General features: G+C 43.3%; 2 protein-coding genes across 22 annotated transcripts in view; one reads left to right on the top strand and one right to left on the bottom strand.

Annotated features, from left to right (window-relative positions):
• The window catches only part of LOC137432331 (liprin-beta-1-like), a 141,949-nt gene extending 127,615 nt beyond the window's left edge, over positions 1-14,334 (top strand). For all 20 annotated transcript variants that reach the window (XM_078783089.1, XM_078783087.1, XM_078783083.1 and 17 more), the window contains 4 exons: positions 1,917-2,039; positions 5,530-5,718; positions 11,279-11,416; positions 13,998-14,334. In XM_078783089.1, coding sequence (XP_078639215.1) covers positions 1,917-2,039; positions 5,530-5,718; positions 11,279-11,416; positions 13,998-14,075 — 528 coding nt within the window. In that variant the 3' untranslated portion in view covers positions 14,076-14,334. The remainder of the gene's footprint in view (positions 1-1,916; positions 2,040-5,529; positions 5,719-11,278; positions 11,417-13,997) is intronic.
• A 404-nt stretch (positions 14,335-14,738) lies between these two features.
• LOC137432330 (NADH-cytochrome b5 reductase 3) overlaps positions 14,739-22,535 on the bottom strand; it is a 43,032-nt gene continuing 35,235 nt past the window's right edge. For both annotated transcript variants that reach the window (XM_068124165.2, XM_078783097.1), the window contains exons 8-9: positions 21,970-22,069; positions 14,739-15,760 (exon numbers count right to left, since the gene is read on the bottom strand). In XM_068124165.2, the coding sequence (XP_067980266.2) occupies positions 15,588-15,760; positions 21,970-22,069 (273 nt within the window). In that variant the 3' untranslated portion in view covers positions 14,739-15,587. The remainder of the gene's footprint in view (positions 15,761-21,969; positions 22,070-22,535) is intronic.

Below are 22,535 nucleotides of genomic sequence, written 5' to 3'. Positions count from 1 at the left end.
TAGTGCATGTTGAAAAATAGAAGATTCTGGCTGCAAAAACAGTTAAAAGGTCTTTTCCTTCACCAAAGTTTTACCTTAACCCTTAGATGCAGTAGTAAAATAAAGTTTTGCATCCAGAAGTGGGTAATTAGTGACCCAGAGTTGTCAGGTGTTTATTGTTGCAAAAACGAAATATCAAAAGTAAATATAATTATCTTTTTATATTCTTTGAGGTGTATTCTTTCAATATTTAACGAATTAAAAAATTAAAAAACATTTCTCCACCCTTCAATGCATTCCTGGGTCTTTTAGACCCAGCCTGATTTTTGTTTCGCTATAACTTTGTTATAAAAACATTTTTATGCATGACCGTCCATATATGCTTCAAATAAAGGTTAATACATATTCCTGTGTTTGTTTTATTTTTTGGGGTCTTTCAGGATTGTTGTTATAACATCTTATCAAAAATTTCACGTTTATCCTGAAGTGGGTACTTTTTGAACCGGGCTGAGAATGATTGTAATTTATCACTATAACAATACATTTTTACACATGACCTTTCATGTGCTGAGAATAAAGGGTAATACGTATTCCTTTACGTATTTAATTTTTTTTAACCACCCCGCCATTCCCCATCCACTTTACAGGAATTCTGCGTGTGTGTGTGGGTGGAAGCTCCAATGTATCTTACACACCCTTTACCCACGGGACTCAAACTTAGCAGAAAGAACCTTTTTCTCCCCCAGAATTGTTTTGCCCTATGACCTTCCCCCCTCGTGAGTGTGTATGGGAAAAGTTATTTCATGAACAAGCGGTGTTTGTGGGTCACATTCGGCAAATAATGTGGGTGTTGTAACGTAAACAGGATGTATGGTATGCATTGAGGTAAGCTACATCCATGACGTTCTGCCACAACACCACAGGCCACCTCCTGCCTTGCCGTTTACACGAGCATGTGCGGACCATCTGATCCATCGTGTCCATACCAACTTTTGTTCTGTTGTAATACTGGATAATTTCAGGTTTCTTTTTCGTTCTCTCGTCTTCAACAATGGCATTGTCGTGGTGGAACGTGCTGAGAAGAATTACAGCTTTTCTTTGTTTTGGCCCATAGCTGACCATGGTGATGTTGTCCCTGAATCCAAAAACACTTCTGTACCGCTGTCGTTGCTTATTGGCTGCCATCACCGGTGGGATGTGAGGTTTTTTTTTTTTTTTAGTGTGCCTACAAGTGTGAGTCCTTTGGTGAGGAGCTCCTCAGGCAGTGGCACAGTCGTGAAAAAAATTGTCCATCGTCACATTTCTTCCTGCTCCCCTAAAATCAGCACACAATGTTGTGACAATATTGTGTGCCAAATTCTTCTGCACAGGGTGACCAGGCTGTCTCCCTGTGTATGCCATTCCATCCAGAGCATAAGTAATTATTTATCTCCGATGAAGTGACCCAAGCTGGGATGCAAAGGTGCACAGTCAAGTGATATTTTGCAGCGATCCTGAAATAAAAAATGAAATAAAACACACAAAGGAATATGTATTACCCTTTATTCTCAGCACATATGAAAGGTAATGTATAAAAACGTATTGTTATAGTGATAAAACAATCATTCTTAGCCCGGATCAAAAAGTACCCACTCCTGGATGAACGCAAAATTTTTGATAAAACATTATTACAACAATCCTGAAAGACAAAAAAATAAAACAAACACATAGGAATGTGTATTAACCTTTATTTGAAGCATATATGGAAGGTCATGCATAGAAATGTTTTTATCACAAAGTTAGAGCAAAACAAAAACCATGGCGGGTCAAAAATTACCCACTTCTGCATCTAAGGGTTAAGAGCATTCTTTAAAATATTAGATACTCAAACACCAGGTATTTGTTCTATGGAATATGTCCTTTCATGGTTTTGATACAAGTATCGCATGTATACACAGGATGGTGGTGAGTGCAATGTTTCTCGCTGGTCCAACTCACGTATTATGGCCTGGATGCGTTCCATCGATTTGGCCGAGTATGCAGCCAATCTACGGGGCAGCGGTGTACATGGTGCTCTGATGGTGAGCTCCAATTGACTATCATTTATAATCCAATCCACATCTCATCTGATTGTGCTGAACATTCCATTAACTGTCATGTCACACGCTGACATAAACTGTCAGGAAGCTTTCAGCTACGTTAACCAACCTCAGTCATTGTATGATGTACAGGGTGTCCACAAATTACCGTTTCAAATTCAGACTGTAATAAAACAAGACCAAAAAGTCGAACAGCGGCGTAGCCGGGCTTGTAGAATATTATAAACCACAAACACATATTATTAGCTTTTCAAACAGTCGTTAATGCTGTTTATTACATTAAAGAAAGAAATTTGGAGGAATCTCGACATCCGTGAGGTTAGTTTCACTTACAGAACTGAGCGAAGATCTACTGTAATCTATATACCCCACAAGGTTTGGAGGTGTTCATTTACCAAGCAGCTAGCTAGCGCTTGCAAAAGCCAGCCGTTCCTTAACGGTTTTGAATGGAGTGCTTGCTAGAATGCTTAACCCACTTAGTGATCTCTCCACAAGAAACTTGGTAAATGAACACACACCCAAAGTTCTTGAGACCCGATCATAGATCGACTGTAATCTATATACCCCAAGAGGAATGACCCTTCCTGCCTCTCCCATAGTGAGCAGGTATACTTGTAAATTAAGATGTCGGTCGGTGGAGTCAGCGGTCGTAATGACATCATAGACGTAATGACATAACAGACACAAAACTGCCGCTTCTTTAATATGTAGAACATGATATGTTTTAACTTCAAGCAAGTTTGCAGTCACTACGAAGGGATTAGTGTTATGATGATATTTACTATAATATTAACGTTACGTTATCATTATTTCGAAAATGATATTACTATAAAAAACCGAGGTGAATTCCCTACTTCCTCGGTTATTAATATTAGTGCCGAATACCGCTTAGATCATTGATCATGAACCATACACCGCTTCAATCCATCAACTTCCCATTCACGACTTTGGGATTAAAGTGTTATGGTTATATTTACTATATTATTATTATTATTATTATTATTATTATTACGAAAACGATACTACTCAAACCATACACTACTGTATTAAGAAACCTGGGCTTAATTTGTCCGAAGATGAGTCATAACGCCTAATGCCTTTGTTGGAAGAGACGTAACGCCGATGCTTTCGATATTTCATGGTCATTTTAACAATCGGTTTGTTTGTGTTTCACACTGAATGAAAAAAGGTAGAGCATGGCGATTGTGATATATTATGACAGGTTCGACGATATATGTTCGGCATGAACGGCATATAAAACAAAATGGCGGTGTGTGGAGAGTCAGCCAGCCTTACGCCGTAATGACATCAGACGTAATCACATCACCCTGCCATGTGACCAGATCCTCAGCTCTGATTGGTATACGTTTGAAGGGACATACATACATACATACAGACAGATAAACACTGTTCTAGATGGCTCTGCCCCATGGGCTACGCCATAAAAAAATGAAAAGGTATACGATGATGCAGTTTACTGCATGTGAAAGAGCATTTCCCAGAGTTTTATTGCCTCATTTTTTGTTTTCAGGTGCCTCCTGTGACACGTGATGTAACCTTTCATGTAAATGGCATCCAAACAACAAAAAGCGTCGTGCGATACCTGATTTAGAGAGACCAAATCAGCTAAACAAGTTCAACAAAGATTCACAGCAACCTATGGATGGTAGCCCCCATCGAGAAAAAAAACTATTTGTGAGTGGCATGAAAAGTTTATGGTGACTGGATAGCAGCCTTTGTTTACTCATGTTTGTGTCGCATCATCTGATAGCTCACTGGCGGTGAAATCTGCAGACGACACGACCAACGGCCTGATTCTCAATGAAAAACTTGTCAAATGGTGTTCTCTAAACAATGATGAACTCATTGTCTTAAAGACAGGAAAATATTGTTGACTTTCGGAGAAACAAAATTCCCATTCGACCTTTGCTTGTCGGTTGTTGTATAGCCCCAGAAAGTTATCTCGATTAAGTCCGCGGCACAGAGACAGCCGATCAATCTCGCAGGAGTAGCTCAGAGACCCCCCACATTCAGGATGTTGTACCCCCGCCTACACAAAGTCAGGGCCACGACAGAGTTAGAGGGAGAGAGACTGAGAGAGACTGAGAGAGACTGAGAGAGACTGAGAGAGACAGAGAGAGACAGAGACAGAGACAGAGACAGAGAGAGGGAGAGAGAGATATGAGATATGAGATATGAGGGAAAGGGCCGGTCCATGGGGATCAATCAGCATTCTGACCCTGACCGCGCTGCCCTGTCAAATCCGAGCAGCCGGGTAGAATGAAGAAGATTTGGCCCTGACTTGCATTGACGGGTAAAACCACCACAAAGCCTCATCCCCTATAGTTGTTTGACCCCAGGTTATTCACGATGCTGAAGTTGTCACTTATTTTCAATCTCTAGGCATACATATTTCTGATGATCTTAAGTGGGAGATAAGCACCAATCACTGTGTGAAGAAAGCTTAGCAATGGTTGTTCATTCTAAGACAGTTGATACGTTTTGGTGTCAGTTGTCCTGTGTTGATGAAGCTCTATCGGGCAGTGACACAGTGTTTCACTGTCTGGTATGGCAGCTCGACGCGGGATGACCGATCCCGACTCAATAGGATCGTAAAGACCGTTTTTAAAATTAATAAGTGTGATCTGACTTCCTTCGAGAGCCTGCACTCCAGTTGAGGAACGGAAATGGTGAAAGCAAAAAGAGTGAAACATTTTTGAACTTCTCCGCTCGGGTAACCGTTATCGTTCCATCAAGACCAACTCCAATCGTTTGGACATCTTTTACCGCTCTGCAATCCACACCTTCAATGAATCAATTCCCGAAACCTTTCGTTTGAGCATCCAGAGAATGGATATTGATGTTTTAAACTACGCCCCTTATTTCATCACAAAAATGTTGTTTTTCGAGCTCCTTACTTTTAGAGACCCTTATTTCATCACAAAAATGTTGTTTTAGAGCTCCTTACTTTTAGAGCCCCTTATTTCATCACAAAAATGTTGTTTTAGAGCTCCTTACACCAACCACAATGAATACATTTTCTAAGCCTCCACTAAAATTCTGATTCTGTTACTATTCAATGACATTTTTAAGCACACATTGTAAAAGCATCTCCCATTGTATGCGCATCACAAGCATATGACAATAAACTCTATTGAATATTGAAAGGGAAAGGCCGGAGGTTGAATAAGTTTGTGTTGTTCGAGCACAGTCCCCATAGGTCCATTTCGATCCTGATTATGAACTTGGCAATGAAACTTTTAGAAATGTTTTTTCACATGCAGCAAACCACATCTTTGTGTTCCATTTCATTTTTATTATTATTAGGGTTTGAATTTGGAACGGTAAATTGTGGACACAATGTCTGTATTTGCAATGTCATTAAAAAAAGCTTTCCTACTGACCAAGTAGATCTTTACACAAAAAACATCCCTCATCTATCCTCGTTATCCTTGTGTGTCCATCCCTTCAGGTGCTAGAGCCGCGGTTCACGGTGGAGACCCTCGCCTCCATGCTCAGCATTGCGCCCAGTAAGAGCCTCCTGCGACGACACCTGTCCCTCAACTTCTGCCTCCTTGTAGGGCGTGCAGCACAGCAACACAAACGAGATATGTCTGCGTCTTCTAACTACATGCCTCTCATCCCCACTGCCAAAATAAAGGTGACAATCCGAGTTGTGGCCTAGCAGGAAAGTACAGTTGAACTTCGCCTGGATTGAGTTATTGAGCAATCCTGCTGGATTTTGCATCATACTTCAAGTGTTAAATGGACTCATTTCTTCTAGATATTTACCTCCGCCACCAAAGGTGGATGGAGGTTATGTTTTCACCTGTCTGTCTGTCTGTCCGTCCGTCCGTGAACAAAATATCTCAAAAACGGATTCGGACGAGATTTGGCAGAGATGTGGTGTATGTGACAAGGACGAAATGATTAGATTTTGGTGAAGATTCGGATTCGGCTACAAGAATTTTTAAAGTGATTCTTCACCATTGGTAGATATATATAGGGCCAAAAACGCAAGATATCTCAAAACGTTATGGACGGATTTGAACGAAACTTTGGTTGTGTGTGACAAGGAAGAATCGATTCAATTTTGGTGAAGATCCAGATCTGGATCCAGCTAGTAGAACTTTTTAAAGTGATTCTTCACCATTGAGTGATATGGCCAACCAGGCAGAGGAATTCTCTCTATTGAGTGTCGCTCTAATAGTCTAGTAGGAAGACTAGGTCCCCCTGCACCCCCCGGAGATATACTTCTAATCAGTGTTTCTAGATTGGAAAAAATGTGTAGAAAATGACTAGCTATGGCCCCAAGCTGAAAAAATGTCCCACATACCATTTTTATGCAAATTACTGCTGCCATTATCAAAAAAACGATTTTTGACATATCTCAGCCAATATTGCAGATAATTGAAAAATGAAGGTGTCTAGACCCATGTTTTGAAGGGCATAGATCATGATAGAACTATTCATAACATGATTACATGTGTCTATGGTATACTAGTATGCATATTAATGCTGTAATTACAAAATAATCAGTTTTACAAATGATAAGGATACGTTAATACTGCAGATAACTTAACATGGTACATAAGGGGTCTAAACCCAGGTATTTTCAAGGTTAAATGTCAACAAGATGCTCCTGAGTCTTGCATAGGGGCGGGACATTGGCAGTAACATTGGTACCACTCAACTTTTCTTCCCACCATTGACTTTGTATTGCGAGAGATTTTCACTTGCTTATTTAAAGGTTTCTCACCCAGCCCACGTAAAATCTACCAACTCCTGCTGTTAACTCCCAAACATATTTTTTTATGTTATCCAATCACAGTGCAGAAATGACAGACTAGAGATCCAAATTAGTGCTGCTATAGCTGCCATTTTACATTTCCATCCATGTAACATGCGCGCTCGCGCGCTCGTATCAATTGGTAATGTCGCGCGCTCGTATCAATTGGTAACGTTGATGTTATTGAATACCTCAGTTGAAAGTTCAGTCTTCCATTCCATCTGTGTGTTGTTCTTGGTATTCATCCTCCAATCTAGCCAGGTAAGATGCTAACTATAATGTTACTCACACTCTTGACTTCAGTTTCTGCATGAAATCATAAACAGGCAGAATAACAGCTGAGCCAGCTAGCACCATGTTAGCTAACGTTAAAGCTAGCCTCATCTATGTACAGTATGTTCCTAATGTCGGTGTAACTTAAACTTTTGTTAATGCCAAACATGAGACATATCTGTTGACTTCTGTATATGAATTGAACCAGAAAGAGGCACGACAGCTGAGCTAGCTACAGTAACTTAGCACAATGTTTCATTGGCCTAGATAGCTAACGTTAGTGTGGAAGAATTTAGATGTTTTAGCTATTAGCACTTTTGATGCCACTAAACATGGTTTAGTCAGCTAAAAAGTACCCTAGTGTAGAACATGACTCAGAACCTCTGTTACCTCACTGAAAACTCAGAGCCTCCTTTCACAGGCACTTTTAACATCATTCGTGATTTCTTATTTGTCATTTAACAGTGATGGTAGACATCGACAGCAAGCATGCCCAAAAGAAAACGGAGTGTAGAACCTGCAGCCCAAAGCTCTCCTCCTACATGCATCCTTCATGTACCATCCATGTCTGATCATGGGGATTTCACGCCCCTCCGTAAAATTAAAGGATCTGCTTCAGAAAAACTGCAACTGCTTCAAAAGATCCGGGATAGACGTCTCAACCAACCGCATGACTCCCCATGTCGTATGCAATCAGTATGTGATCAGATCCCGGCAACTCTTCCTGATGACCTAGAAAGAGTAGGATATCACAGCAAGTGTTATAAGCACTTTGTCCGCCACTTTCATCGTCTGGGAGATGATACAGAACCAGGGCCATCAACCTCATCATGGCATCACTCTCCTCGTAAACCAGGAGGTTCTGCTGAACCCATCTTCCCGCCAGAGTGTATATTTTGTGAGAAAGTTGAGACCAAAGATGCTCATCGCAATACTGAGAGGCCTACAACCTTCCCATCCTTTAAAAACAAAGAAAATGCATGGGAGCAAATCGAAACACGGGCTGAGAAAATGGGTCTCTATCGACTCCATCGAAAGGTGAAAAACAAAGACCTCTTTGCATGTGAGGCCAAACACCATCCGTCATGTTTTAAAGCTTTCCGCACAGCATTCTACAACTATGAGCGTGCGATTCACAGAGCCGAAGCACCAAAGGAGCAGGCTTGCATGTCAGCCGCCCATGAAAAGGCATTCAACTCAGTACTGGAACACATTCAAACCCAGGTCATCCAGCAGAATAAAGTTCTACAGCTTTCTTCCTTGCGCTTGCTCTATGTCGAGGAACTGAAACTGAATGGATATGAGAACTCAAATTATCGGTCAGAGAAACTACTGAAACGCCTACAGAATGACCCAATCAAGGAGCATATCCACTTCACGAAGGTTGATCATGACAAATGTGATGTCATTTCTTTCTGGCTTGTGCACAGCTCAAACATAACAGTTTCCAATGCTCTCGCACGAGCATTCACACTCGGAAGCACAAACAAGAACCAAAATGTTGCCCTCCAACTTCGCCAGGGTATTCTACAGGCTTTCAGAGAGTGTAAAGACCAACCATGGCCACCAACAGCTGAAGACATGGAGCTCAATCCTGAAGACATCCTACCTCCAGACCTTGTCCGCTTTCTCAGCGTGCTAATGACTGGCAAGGAGGGCATCGAGACAGAAAAGGTGAAGCGTCTGGTCTTCTCCATTGGACAAGATCTGTGCCGTGCAGTGTCAGATGGAAAATGGAAGTTACCAAAGCACATTCTCCTCTGTGTGACTGTAAGGCACCTGTTCCTCCACCATGCCCACAACATCAAGCTGACGGTGTACCTGGATACAGGGTCAGGGAAGCATCGCCAACTTGTCAACGTCTCTGAGCTGGCAGAATCCCTGGGAGAGGACTACTGTGCCACTCTCCTGGGGTACTATGTGTTCAGCGGAGAAGACTGCACCAGTGCCTTCAAAGGGAAGGGAAAAGTCGGGCCCTTGAAAAAGCTGGAGAAGAATCCCAGGTTTCACAGGGCATTCGGTGAACTGGGTGACAACTGGGATGCCAACCCTGAGGTGGAGAGGCAGTTAGAAAAATTCACCTGTGTGATGTACGGCCAGAGTCGCGAGTCATCAGTGGACATTGTCCGTGCCAAGCTGCTACGAAAAATGGTGGGAGAGGACAAGACCCTCACATCCAAGTCCAAGGTTGATCTGGCTCGCCTTCCTCCATGCCAGTCTGCCCTGAAGCCGCACATCCAGCGTGTGAACCACCGCGTAGCATTGTACAAAAGAGCCGATCAACCTATCATCGAAAAGCCAAAACCTTATGAGGAGCAAGGATGGATAAGGACTGATGAAGGACTGTTGAAACCAATGTGGTCCAGTGGTCCCATCCTACCAACCTCACTGGTGGATCTTCTGAACACAGGAGAGCACGAAGAGGAGGAGGAAGAGGAAGGAGAAGAAGAGTTTGACTCTGACGATTTCGATGAAAATGATGATGACTGACTCAGTGTAGAATCACTAATGCTAATGATGTTTATCTAAAACAAGCAAGAGAAGAGTGGTCACATTGAGTGCTAGGACTATTTTGACAGTTGTAATATTTAGAAAAATAAAACTTTGTGTTAACGTCTGTGTAGACGGACCTTAATATGAGTCTATTATTTCGTAAAACTGTGATTATTTTGTAAATAAAGCACTAATTAGCATACTAGTATACCATAGACACATGTAATCATGTTATGAATAGTTCTATCATGATCTATGCCCTTCAAAACATGGGTCTAGACACCTTCATTTTTCAATCTGCAATATTGGCTGAGATATGTCAAAAATCGTTTTTTTGATAATGGCAGCAGTAATTTGCATAAAAATGGTATGTGGGACATTTTTTCAGCTTGGGGCCATAGCTAGTCATTTTCTACACATTTTTTCCAATCTAGAAACACTGATTAGAAGTATATCTCCGGGGGGTGCAGGGGGACCTAGTCTTCCTACTAGACTCATTTTATGATTGCATAAGAATATGAACAAGAACAGGTCATGGTTTTGTGCACAGCTTATACACACACACAAACACGATAGAGCGAAATTACACCTACAAAGGACTTTGTTAGTCCAGTAATGTGACTATCTGATCCCAAAGGTCGTTAATGACAATCCAATAGTGACATGGAAATTTGGACCCACGTCTGGGATCCCAAATGTGTCCTTAGCAATAGATTACAGCTGTACCTGAGTTGGAGCAGTGTCGAGCAAGGAGTCTCTGTGGATGCAGTATCGACCTCACTCAGCCAAACCTTTGTGCAAGAATACCATACGTACATCATTTTAAAAACAAGAAAAAAACAAGGAGCTGATACTGTAGGTCACCCAACTGTTGGGTGGTATGAGGAATAGATCTGTGTAATATGAAAGCTAAATCTTGAACGCTTTTTGAAATACCGTGTACATAAAAGTACATGGTCGGATTGTTTGGTGAGTCAGACGGGGGTTAGCTTGTGCCGTCTCAAGAATAATCTCATCAGCAATTTTGATTTTCCTCCCCCTGGTATCTGGTTGTTTATTACTGCGTGGTCGCCAATTCTTGCCTGACTGCCAACATTTCACTCGTAGCAATCATATTCAAAATCAACAGAATACAACTGAGCTGCTGTGCTTCAACGGTTTAAAGCCCGTCATTTCAACATGATATATCCAGGACTTTCTAATCACAAAAGCCTTCTGGAAAAGAAAGAAACGAAACCTTGAACCATTTTTCTTTGTTACAGCCAATAAGCATCACACGATGGCATTTTGCCACCAAATTCTCCGATATCTAAAGACACCTCGTTCTGTCACACTAATGGCAGCACTCTTGAAGTTTGTTGCTGCAAAGTCACATGAAGATAGACTAGCAATTTCAAAAAGTTTCTCTTTGAAAACATTGTGATAAAATATATGTTCCTTTACTCTACATTCCTACATCAAAACATTGACTCTACATCAAGTCAAAACAACATCATTGACTCCACATCAAAACATTTCAAATATAGTTCAATATCTTATCCTGAGTTTTACTTCCAAGCAGGAACCGGATGTAAAGAATCATTCTGACGCAGCACAAGGAGCAATATTATTGAATACACGAGGAAGAAGCCAATTTATTTTAACAGAAATCCCCCCTCGTCCCCAGCCCAAGAAATCCGCATTCACTCCATTTGGCGTGGCGCGGCGTAGGCGGCCCGACGATCCAGAGGAGTTGGTTTGTTCACTGGATCTGGGTCACGAAACAGTTGACTATCAGAGGATGAGCATCGCACAAAGCTTACAGGCAAGTAACAGTGGCTGACTTTCACACTATGCAAGCACACATGGTAATGCACAATCTATACTATAATAGAGATGTTTGTCTGTCTGTTGCCATTTTTATCAGATGGCCATACGGATCTTCATCAAACTTTCAGAGGTGCGTCAATGAGTTCCGGGGAGTGTTTTAGGCAAAAGACAGGGAGTCCAAAAAAAAAAAAAAAAAATTTTTATTTTATTTTATCTAAGCCTTTATAGCTATGCGAAAGGTAATAGTAAATGATCCCAACCCCAATCTTATTAGCGAGTGTAAAAATTTGATTTCTGAAAAATGCCAACAGGATTAGAACAGCACCAGGCAATGCCATGTACCCCTGGTAGTATCACTATGAAATTGGAAAACGTACGACATCAGGACCTCTCAAGATCGTGCTACGTGACATCGGATCACCATGTCCTAGAGCTGCCGGCATGGGTTGCCCTCGATGATGGGGTTGAGGAAGGACAAGCCCTGAAATGTTTCATATGTACGATACAAACACTTGAGGTAGAGTTGCAAAATAAATACAAACACAGCATTTAGAGCAATGCAGAACCTCACTAGGGTGTACGCAGTGCCTACAGAAAGTTTACACCCCCATTCAAATTTTTCACCTTTTCTTGACTTATAGGCTGGAATTAAAATTAAATCAGACTTTTTCCACCTTTATTTACACATCATAACCCACAACTTCCAAGTGAAAAACAAATGCTACAAATTTCAGAAAATTAATTTGAAATACAAAACTAGGATATCTTGGTTGGATAAGTGTTCACCCCCCTGAGTTAATACTTGGTGGAAGCACCTTTGACAGCAATTGCAGCTGTGAGTCTAGGGATAGGTCTCTACCAACTTTGCACACCTTGATTGGGCAATATCTGCCCATTCTTCTATACAAAACTGTTCAAGCTCAGTCAATTTGCAAGGGGAGAGTTGATGGACAATAATCTTTAAGTCATGCTACAGATTTTTGATTGGATTTAGGTTGGGGCTCTGACTGGGCAACTCAGACATTTTAATGTTTTTGTTCCTTAGCTACTCCAGTGTAGCTTTGGCTGTGTGCTTCGGATCGCTGTCATGCTGAACGGTGAACTTCCGTCCCAATTTCAGCTTTCTTGCAGAGGATAGCAGGTTTTCCTCGAGGATTGAGGGTACAGACTTCTTATCCAACATATCAGGTGTTCCAACAACCCCATTTCTCTCAACATTATCCATATAAATTCATGATCAACACAATCAAAGGCTTTGCCATAATCAACAGAAATACAACTTCCTTTCATTTTCCCTTTCATTTTCCATGATCCACCTCAGATTTGCGACTTTTCTACAATTCAGGATCACTTGGTCCCCTAATAATAATATCAGCTTCACATATAGGACAATAAAAGTAAACGCAAACCGTTCGACAGACTTGCGTGATACAAATACCTCTGCGGAAGCATAATCGGACTTGGGAAGATCTTGGCACCATTTTGTTTTCCATGGCTGCTGGAGCTCCATCCCATGGGGAATCTTGCACACAGGTTTTAAACCATTTTCAGGCTTTCAAGCTCTGAAACAAACTACAACAAGCCTCATCAGGAAAGGTATTGATAAAGGGGACATTTGTGCACAATACAAAAGAGAAATCACCTTCCTTTAGAGAGGGGTCACTTATTTTGACCTCTATGAGTCACTTTTATATTGCTAGATTAAAAATGAGTCACTTTTATATTGCTAGATTAAAAATGAGTCACTTTTATATTGCTAGATTAAAAATGAGTCACTTTTATATTGCTAGATTAAAAGTGAGTCACTTTTATATTGCTAGATTTAAAAAAAAAACATTTAAAAAAAGTCTTCTATACAGTTTGTAGAAAGGCAATAAACAATTAATTATTTTAAACACAAAAATCCTAGGTTCATAGACGAGTGAACGCACAAATCACATGTGAGGCAAAGATATTATGACGCACAATCACATGATTTTTCCTTTTCCTTTGCTGCACCTCTGCTCTGGAATGACTTGCCTTCCTCTGTTCGACATGTTGACTCTCTTCCTGCCTTTAAAACCTCCCTCAAAACCTATCTGTTTCACAAGTCTTTTAAAGTCTAAGTCCTGTTTTCCCTTTGGTTTGAGGTGGGACAGAGATCAAGAGTATGTCTGTGTATATGTGCGGGGGAGGGAGGGGAGGAGGAGGGGGAGTACACATCTGTGGGTTTTGAATGGGGAGGGAGAGGAATAGGGCAAGAGTGAAGGTGTGTCTGTGTGTGTGTATGTTTGTGTGTGTGTGTGTGCGGTGTGTGTGCGTTCGCATGATAATGTAAAGCGCCATGAGGGTCGTTAACTCTGCTTGATGGGGCTATATAAGACTCCTTTATTATTATTATTCTTATTAGCTTCCTTCAGATGGATCAGCACAACCTTAGTAGACCATGGACAAATCAACAAATATGGTATGTGCAGTTAGGATCTCATCACCACAAGCTATGGGTTCAGGTAGGGACAACAAATAGGCAAACCTGCAGTAATGGTGGCAGCCTGAAGGAGGGAGCAAGGACGATGACCTGGTGATTGTCTTTCCAGAATCTAACCATGGAGGACGGAGGAATCGGTGCGGTGGGAGGATACCTGTCCAGCTACGGAAGAGATTCCATGGTGTGAGGAAACCACAAAAACGGCAGAAGCTGAAGCCGACGGTTACGGATGTATAAATATGGAACTTGCAATTATCAGAGGTTTATTGTGAAAAACCTCATCCCGACTATTGGGAAAAATGGAATATTGAGTGTTTGTAAGGGAAAGCGATAATGTTGAAACTACAGCGTTTGTAGTTTTAAAAAATCTGTTAGAACAGCATTTCAACACCCATGGACTCGTTTGTATAAATGCAATGTTGGAGAACAACCAACGATGAAACAGGTACTGCAGATGTGTTTTTATTTTTCTTGTTACCTCTGTCACTCAAGGTGGATGGAGGCAAAGTTTTCACCCCCTGATGTCTGTGTTTGTTTAGTGGGATATCTCAAATGTTTTTATTTTATTTTTTATACACGATCGAGGTTCATGTAAGAGTTAAAATGTTGTGGATGGATTCGGTTGAAATGTGGGACAGGTTGAGTGTGTGACAAGAACAAGCAGATTCGATTTTGGTTAATGTCTGGATGCAGATCTGACCAATCAGTGGGCTACAAAATGTTAACTCGACCTGGCGGAGGTATGCGCTCTACCGAGTTAGTTATGTTTTAGCACTTCAGACACACACAAACTACACTTCACCATGACCATGACCATGTAGGTTATAGGATCTTGCACAAAGCCCAGAAAGACCTTTTGCACCCTGCTTTATTCAACATTCTTACAACTTCAACAATACATAGTGCAGGAAACTTTAGTGTTTGAAACAAAACCAAAAACGAAAAATAAAACGCCTAAAGTGCACAATAATGAAAGCCAACAGAAATGGGACGCACACACACCAATCACAATTAAACGCTCCTCTTAAAGGCAACACTTGTCCACTTGAACAGGGACAACACAGGAAACACTTTGGCGTGGAAACGTGCTGTGCATGAGGCTGCAGTGAAAGAAAGTCACAGCGGGACTCGTGTGGCCACGTGTGCTCAGGATCCCACAAAAAAAACCTCATTCCATCCGATACCTGCTCAGGGAGTGCTTCTGGTTCAGTGTAGATTCCCGAGCATCTGTGTACCAAAGTGGTATTCTGGCCTAACCACCCAGGAAGGCAAATTGATGAGGAAACGGCACCACAATCACAAGGCCACATTTCAAACCCTAACTTCCCTACAATAGGCAACCTCGTAGGGATTGAAGAAGGTTCTCATGTTTTTCAAATTGTACATTTTGAATCATTGTTTAAACAACAACATAAATGCGACAGAAAAGAATGCAAGCTAACCACAGAATCCAACCCTGGGAAAAAAAACTCCTTCCCTGTAAGCAAGTACAAAAGTAAGAAACTTTAAATAACAGCAAAATGCAATTCCAAATACAAAAGCAAAAATAATTAAAACGCACTCTCCCCCCATGGTCCACCCCTAAGGTAGCACATGCTTCAATCTGTAACTCTTTCCACAACCATCAACTGAGACTCGTGTTCCATTACAATAAAGGTGCATGGCCATGAGAACCTGACTGGTAATGGATCAACACGCGTCAGAAAGCAAACTGCATGTCCTGCGCATAGCCCAGCTTGTCTAGGTTTGGGATGCACGCGTTCTCGATCATCGCAGGAGGCCCACACATAAGCACCATAGTGTCATCGCTTGGCGCTGGCAGCTGATTACGGATCATGTCCTCAGCGACGTGACCCTTGCTGTATTCCCAACCTGGGAATAGAAGGGTAAAAAGAAAGTGAGGCACCAAAAACGGCCATTGTGACATGCAAAAACTAGGGCCAGCAGCATACATGAGGAGAGACAAAGAGAGAGACAGAGAGAGGGAGGGGGGCAGAGAGAAAGGGGGGGGGGCAGAGAGAGAGAGGGGACAGAGAGAGAGGGGACAGAGAGAGAGAGAGGGACAGAGAGAGAGAGAGAGAGAGAGAGAGAGAGGGGACAGAGAGAGAGGGGACAGAGAGAGAGGGGACAGAGAGAGAGGGGACAGAGAGAGAGGGGACAGAGAGAGAGGAGGAGAGAGAGAGAGAGGGGGACAGAGAGAGAGAGAGAGAGGGGGACAGAGAGAGAGAGAGAGAGGGGGGGACAGAGAGAGAGAGAGGGGGACAGAGAGAGAGAGAGAGAGAGGGGGGGACAGAGAGAGAGAGAGGGGGACAGAGAGAGAGAGGGACAGAGAGAGAGAGGGGGGGGGGGATAGAGAGAGATAGGGGGACAGACAGAGAGAGGGACAGAGACAGAGAAAAAGAGACAGAGGGACAGAGACAGAGAGACAGACAGAGACAGGCAGAGAGAGAGGGAGAGAGGGACAGACACAGAGACAGAGGGACAGACAGAGAGAGAGGGACAGACAGAGAGAGAGGGACAGAGACAGAAAGAGAGAGAGGGACAGACAGACAGAGAGAGAGAGACAGAGACAGAGAGAGGGACAGAGCCAGAGACAGGGACAGAGCCAGAGACAGAGAGAGGGACAGAGCCAGAGAGCGGGACAGAGCCAGAGAGAGGGACAGAGCCAGAGAGAGGGACAGAGCCAGAGAAAGGGACAGAGCCAGAGAGAGGGACAGAGCCAGAGAGAGGGACAGAGCCAGAGAGAGGGACAGAGCCAGAGGGACAGATCCAGAGGGACAGAGCCAGAGGGACAGAGCCCGAGGGACAGAGCCAGAGGGACAGAGCCAGAGGGACAGAGCCAGAGGGACAGAGCCAGAGGGACAGAGCCAGAGGGACAGAGCCAGAGGGACAGAGACAGAGGGACAGAGACAGAGGGACAGAGACAGACAGAGAGAGGGATAAAGAGAGAGGGATAAAGACAGAGGCACAGAGAGAGGGATAGAGACAGAGGGACAGAGACAGAGGGACAGAGACAGAGACAGAGAGAGGTAGAAGATAGATCACATGCTTCAAACTCATTATGGTCTGCATCATGATGGTCAAAGGGCACATGATATATGACCCATTGTACCCCAAATGTTTATCTTCGTACTTGCACAAAGTATGGTTGAAATTATTTTAGTGGTTCACAAGTCATGGCGGAAACAAAGAGTTTCAATTAAACATCACATGATCTTAGACTTTTGACCTTTTAAACTCAAAATCTGATCAGTTAATCTTTCCCTTAACCTGGTGTTGGCTTAACGGTTAAGGTATCCTGCGTCGGAGTGGCGACCAGTCCAAGATTGTGCCCAATAGCTGAGGAAACTGCTTCAGCAGTTCCATGCATCTGAAGATGCAAAATGAGTGGCCATCTTCTTCTTCTAATCTTTTCCTTTATTATATATAGTGCATACTTGTACCATGTTTGGTCAAAATCCCTGAAGCGGTTCACAAGTTATCGTGGTAAGGAAAATCTGTGATGCTTCTTTTTTTCAGAGTGTTTGTTTTCGAGTGTTTGTTAGTCTTTCACAGCTGAACCGCAGCACCGAGAGGCCCACATTTTGGGTGGAGGTACTTTAGGATCTGGGCAAGGTTTTAAGCTCCCCCATCACCCACAAGGAAATTCTGTCTGTATAGGTCTGGAAATCATAGAAGAAAAACAGCTGGGCCAATTTCCACCAAATTTTGCACATGTTCTGGGGGGTACCCAGGTTCAGATCATCAGCCAAACCCCCACCCCCATATGGCATGATCTATGTACAGTCACGTGAAAAAGTAAGTACACCCCATGTAAAGTTTTGACTTTTTCAACATATTTCAACATACAGCTATTTGATCTTCATTTCAACAATATTGACAGATAAAGGTGATATAATACAACAAATATCATGAAACATTTACATTTTGTAGTCCATTGTATAATTTAAATAAACATAAATGCAAATTTCGCATGTGGAAAAAGTAAGTACTCCCCTACATTTATCACTACTTCAAATACCTAAAAATAGAATCAGGTGAACCAGCTCAGGTGCAAATGATTAGAACATTGTTGGAGAGGATCTTGGAGGAATCTGTCTTATTTAAACCTCAGACATTTAGTTTGGTTTGCTCTTTGTTGTTGAAGTGTGTGGCGTCACCATGCCTAGATCAAAAGAGCTCTCTGAGGCCTTCAGAAAGAAGGTTATAGATGCCTACGAGTCTGGGAGGGATTTAAAAAGATCTCCAAACAATTTGAAATCAATCATTCGACTGTCCAGAAGATCATCTACAAGTGGAGAAGATTCCAAACAACTGCCAACTTGGTCAGGCCAGGCCGCCCCAGCAAGTTCAGCCCGAGAGCAGACCGCAAGATGCTGAAAGAAGTCTCGAAGAACCCCAGAATGTCATCACGCGACCTCCAGGTAGCTCTTGCCACTGTTGATGTCAAAGTGCACGAGTCTACCATAAGAAAGAGGCTGCACAAATTTGATCTACATAGGTGTGCCAGGAGGAAACCTTTGTTGTCCAGAAAGAACATCAGGGCAAGACTAAAGTTTGCAAATGAACACCTCGGCAAAGACCAGCACTTCTGGAACAATGTGCTCTGGACAGATGAGTCAAAGGTAGAGCTATTTGGCCACAGTACCAGAAGACATGTTTGGCAAAAACCAAAGACAGCATTTGACCACAAGAACCTGATACCAACTGTAAAGCATGGTGGTGGAAATATTATGGTTTGGGGCAGCTTTGCTGCATCAGGGCCTGGGCAGCTCACTATCATAGAATCCACTATGAATTCTTCATTGTACCAGAGGGTGCTTGAGGATAATATGAGGCCATCTGTCGGAAAGTTGAAGCTCAACCGAAGGTGGACCTTGCAACATGACAATGACCCGAAATAAACCAGTAAATCCACCAAGGAATGGCTGAAAAGAAACAAATGGAGGGTTCTGGAATGGCCAAGTCAAAGCCCGGATCTAAATCCCATCGAGATGTTGTGGGGGGATTTGAAACGAGCTGTGCATGCAAGATTTTCAACATGCAAGGTCAACAACAACATGCATTTTAAGGCCATTTCCCTGCTGGAGGGTTAGCCTTGCGGTCCCCATGACAATCCTCTCCATTTTGCCCTATTTTCTGCATCTCTCCTTGTTAACCCCCTTGCCCGCATTTCTTCTTCCACCATCTTTAGCCAAGTCTTTCTCGGTCTTCCCCGTCCTCTACTTCCTTCTACATTCATTTCCATCAGTCTTCTCAACCAGTCACTTTCATCATTCCTCAACACACGACCAAACCATCTCAACCTGTTCCTCTTCACAGCATCAATCACAGGCTCTATTCCCATCATCTTTCGCAATTCATCATTTGTCTTCCTCTCTCTCAACGATACTCCGCACATCCACCGAACCATTCGCATTTCCACTCTTTCCAGCCTTCGTTGCTGCGCTACATTCATGACCCATGTCTCGCTCCCATAAATCATAACACTTCTCACACATGCAGCATACACCTTTCCCTTCAGTTTCAACAACACTCCCCTCCTCATCAGCACACCACTCAGTTCCCGAAACTTCTTCCATGCACATCTCACTCCAGCAACCGTTGCCGAGTCTGATCCACCTTCTCCATTCAGCATGTCTCCGAGGTAGCAAAATGTTTTCACACCTTCCAGCTTCACGCCGTCTCCAAGATCCAACTCAACATTTCCTCCATCTGCAGCTCCCTCTGTGCACACCTTACATTTGAATGTAGCTGCCACACTGGTTAATGACCCTCTCAGACCACTACATTTTTGATGAACCCACTCAGCGCACATTGCACTTTGAATGGAGTTCACTCCGACACCCTTCCTGCACACAGCACATGGCCATTTCCCAGTTCCTTCCACCTCACCACATGCTTTACCACTTGCCATCACCTTTGTCTTTCCTATATTCACCTTCAGACCTTTTGTCTCAATACATTCCTTCCACTTGTTCATCTTTTCCTTCAGTCCATCCATACTTTCCGCAATAAACACCAGATCATCTGCATACAACAACTCCCACGGTAAACCCTCCTTTACGTTCTGAGCCAGCACCTCCATCACAGCAACAAATAGTAGTGGACTTAGTACCGACCCCTGATGCACTCCCACCTTCATCTCAAACTCACCACTGTTCCCGTCCTTCGTCCTTACAGCTGTGCGCGCTCTTTTGTACATTGCCATCACTACTCTGATCAACCATTCCTCCACTTCTAACTTCCTCAAAGCCCATGTCAATACTTCGCGTGGAACCCTATCAAATGCTTTCTCCAAATCAACAAACCCAAGAAACAACTTCTTCCCCTTCTCCATGTACTTCTCCTGCAACTGCCTCACAATAAAGAGCACGTCTGTCGTTCCTCTTCCTGGCATAAATCCAAACTGCATTTCGTCGATCTTCACCTTCTTCCTTATCCTCCTCTCAAACACCCTTTCCAATACCTTCATTCCATGCTCCAATAACTTTATCGCTCGGTACGAGCCACACTCCAGAGGGTCACCTTTCCCCTTGTATAGAGGGACGAGGGTACTCAGTTCCCAATCCACTGGAATGCGGCCTTCTTTCACCACCAGATGACAGATCTCTGTCATTCTCTTCACACCCCAACTTCCTGCTGCCTTCAACATATCTCCCACAACTCCCGTCGGCCCTCCCGCTTTTCTACTCTTCATTGCTTTTATCGCTTCCTCAACTTCCTTCTCGGTTATCTTCTCTGCCGGTCCTAAAACTGGGTTACTCTCCATGTTGCCATCCCATTCATTCTCTGTATTCAACAGCACTTCCATATATCTTTTCCATCTTCTTTTAATTCCATCTGGGTCCACAACGATTTGTCCCACTTCATCCTTCAAGCAACTCACCCCCATCACATCACACCTCTCTTTCGCTATCTGCTTTGCAATCCTGAATACCGCTCTCTGACCTTCTTCCAAATCCAAGCGTTCTCCGAACATTTTCCTACATGCCTCCTGCGCCTTTGCTACCTCTTTCTTTGCAGCCTTCTTGGCTGCCTTATAACTTTCATGCTCTGCTTTTTCTGCTCCCGTACCCTTCGCCTTCTGCCACTCCTTGAACTTCTTCCTCTTCTCGTCAATCCTCTTTCCAACTTCATCAACCCACCACCATGTTTCCGAGTGCCTCAGTGGTCCTTTTGTCCATCCACATACCTCACCAACGGCTCCCAACAGAGTATCTTTCATTGACATCCAACCACGTTCAAGCTCAACCATACCATCCTCTACCCTACTCAGCCTCTCTTTTAATGCCTCCCTTACTGTCACCTCTTTCAACCTCCACACCTTCATTCTCGGTTGGTACTTCACCCGCCGAGCTCTCCTCGCACCTTTCACCCTTATGGTCGCAGACAACCAAGTGGTGCTGTGAAACAGCCTCCTCCCCCGGGATCACCTTTGTGTCCCGGAGGTGCCCCCTATCTCGACTATGCACCATCAGGTAGTCAACGGTTGTCGTCGACCCACCTGATGTGTATGTAACAAGCTTATTATCCCCTTTCTGGAACTGAGTATTACAAATCAACAAACCAGCTCCATCAGCAAACTCCAAAATCCTTTCACCTTCTCCATTTCTCACACCATATCTGTAACCCCCATGAACTCCTTCAAAACCGTCCATACTCTTTCCCACATGTCCATTTCGGTGTCCTCCGACAACAACAACTTCCTTATCTTTCACGTTTTCCATCAGCTTCTCTATCGCACACCAGAACTTGTCCTTCTCTTCATCGCTCCGACCAACCTGCGGAGCATATCCCGAGATGACGTTCACCAAGAGCTTTCCAATCATCATTTTCGCCATCATCAACCTGTCACTCACTCTAGTCACACTCACCACACTGTCTGAGTCTGGTACTTATGAACATTTGCATTGTAGACAAGGATAGTCATGCAAGGTCGGATATTAACGCATACGTGCAAAGGGAAAAGCGTCCGAAGGGAACATGGCAAGCAGTGGCACAAGGCAAAAAAAAAAAAAAAGACCCAACAGTCACGAGGGAGAGCATGGGATTGGGTATAGCACAGAACAGGAACTAACCCTTTGGAGGATTACTCAGCGTGTACCAGATCTTCAACTTGGTGGGAAAGCGACTCTGCAAGTCCTCCAACTCACCACGCAGCACAATATCCTTCTCGGTCTGAAACATAATTTTTTTAAATTATGTATTATTATTAATATTCTAGGGCGTGCCCGCACGTACGTGCTTGCCCGTACGTGCGTGCAAACAACAACAACAAAAAAAAACTTTGAAACCACGTGGCAGTAACGACCACAGAACCCCCCCCCCCCCTCTATTTACATGAAATGGTTTGGTCCATTCGCAAAGCCAAAGCGAACGGCTTGCGAGTACGGTGACCATACCTTGGGAACCACTTGTCCGATTAATTTCAAACCTTGAAAAGGCACATCCTCGGGTCCCCAGCAATATACCTGGCAAGTTTCAAGTATATCGGACCGGTAGTTGTCGAGAAACAGCGGTCGCATACAGACAGACACACAGAGATTACTGGAATTATAGAGAGATTATCAAAGGAAATATGAAACAGCCAATAATCGGTAAAAAAAGAGCAATTAAAAGCATCGGAGTGACCGGATGGAAGAAT

The sequence above is a fragment of the Myxine glutinosa genome, chromosome 8 (assembly GCF_964187855.1).
Source record: "Myxine glutinosa chromosome 8, kmMyxGlut1.1, whole genome shotgun sequence".
In the NCBI taxonomy this organism is placed as follows: domain Eukaryota; kingdom Metazoa; phylum Chordata; class Myxini; order Myxiniformes; family Myxinidae; genus Myxine; species Myxine glutinosa.
The sequence above is the reverse complement of the archived record's forward strand: the minus strand, read 5'-3'. Positions and strand labels throughout refer to the sequence as shown.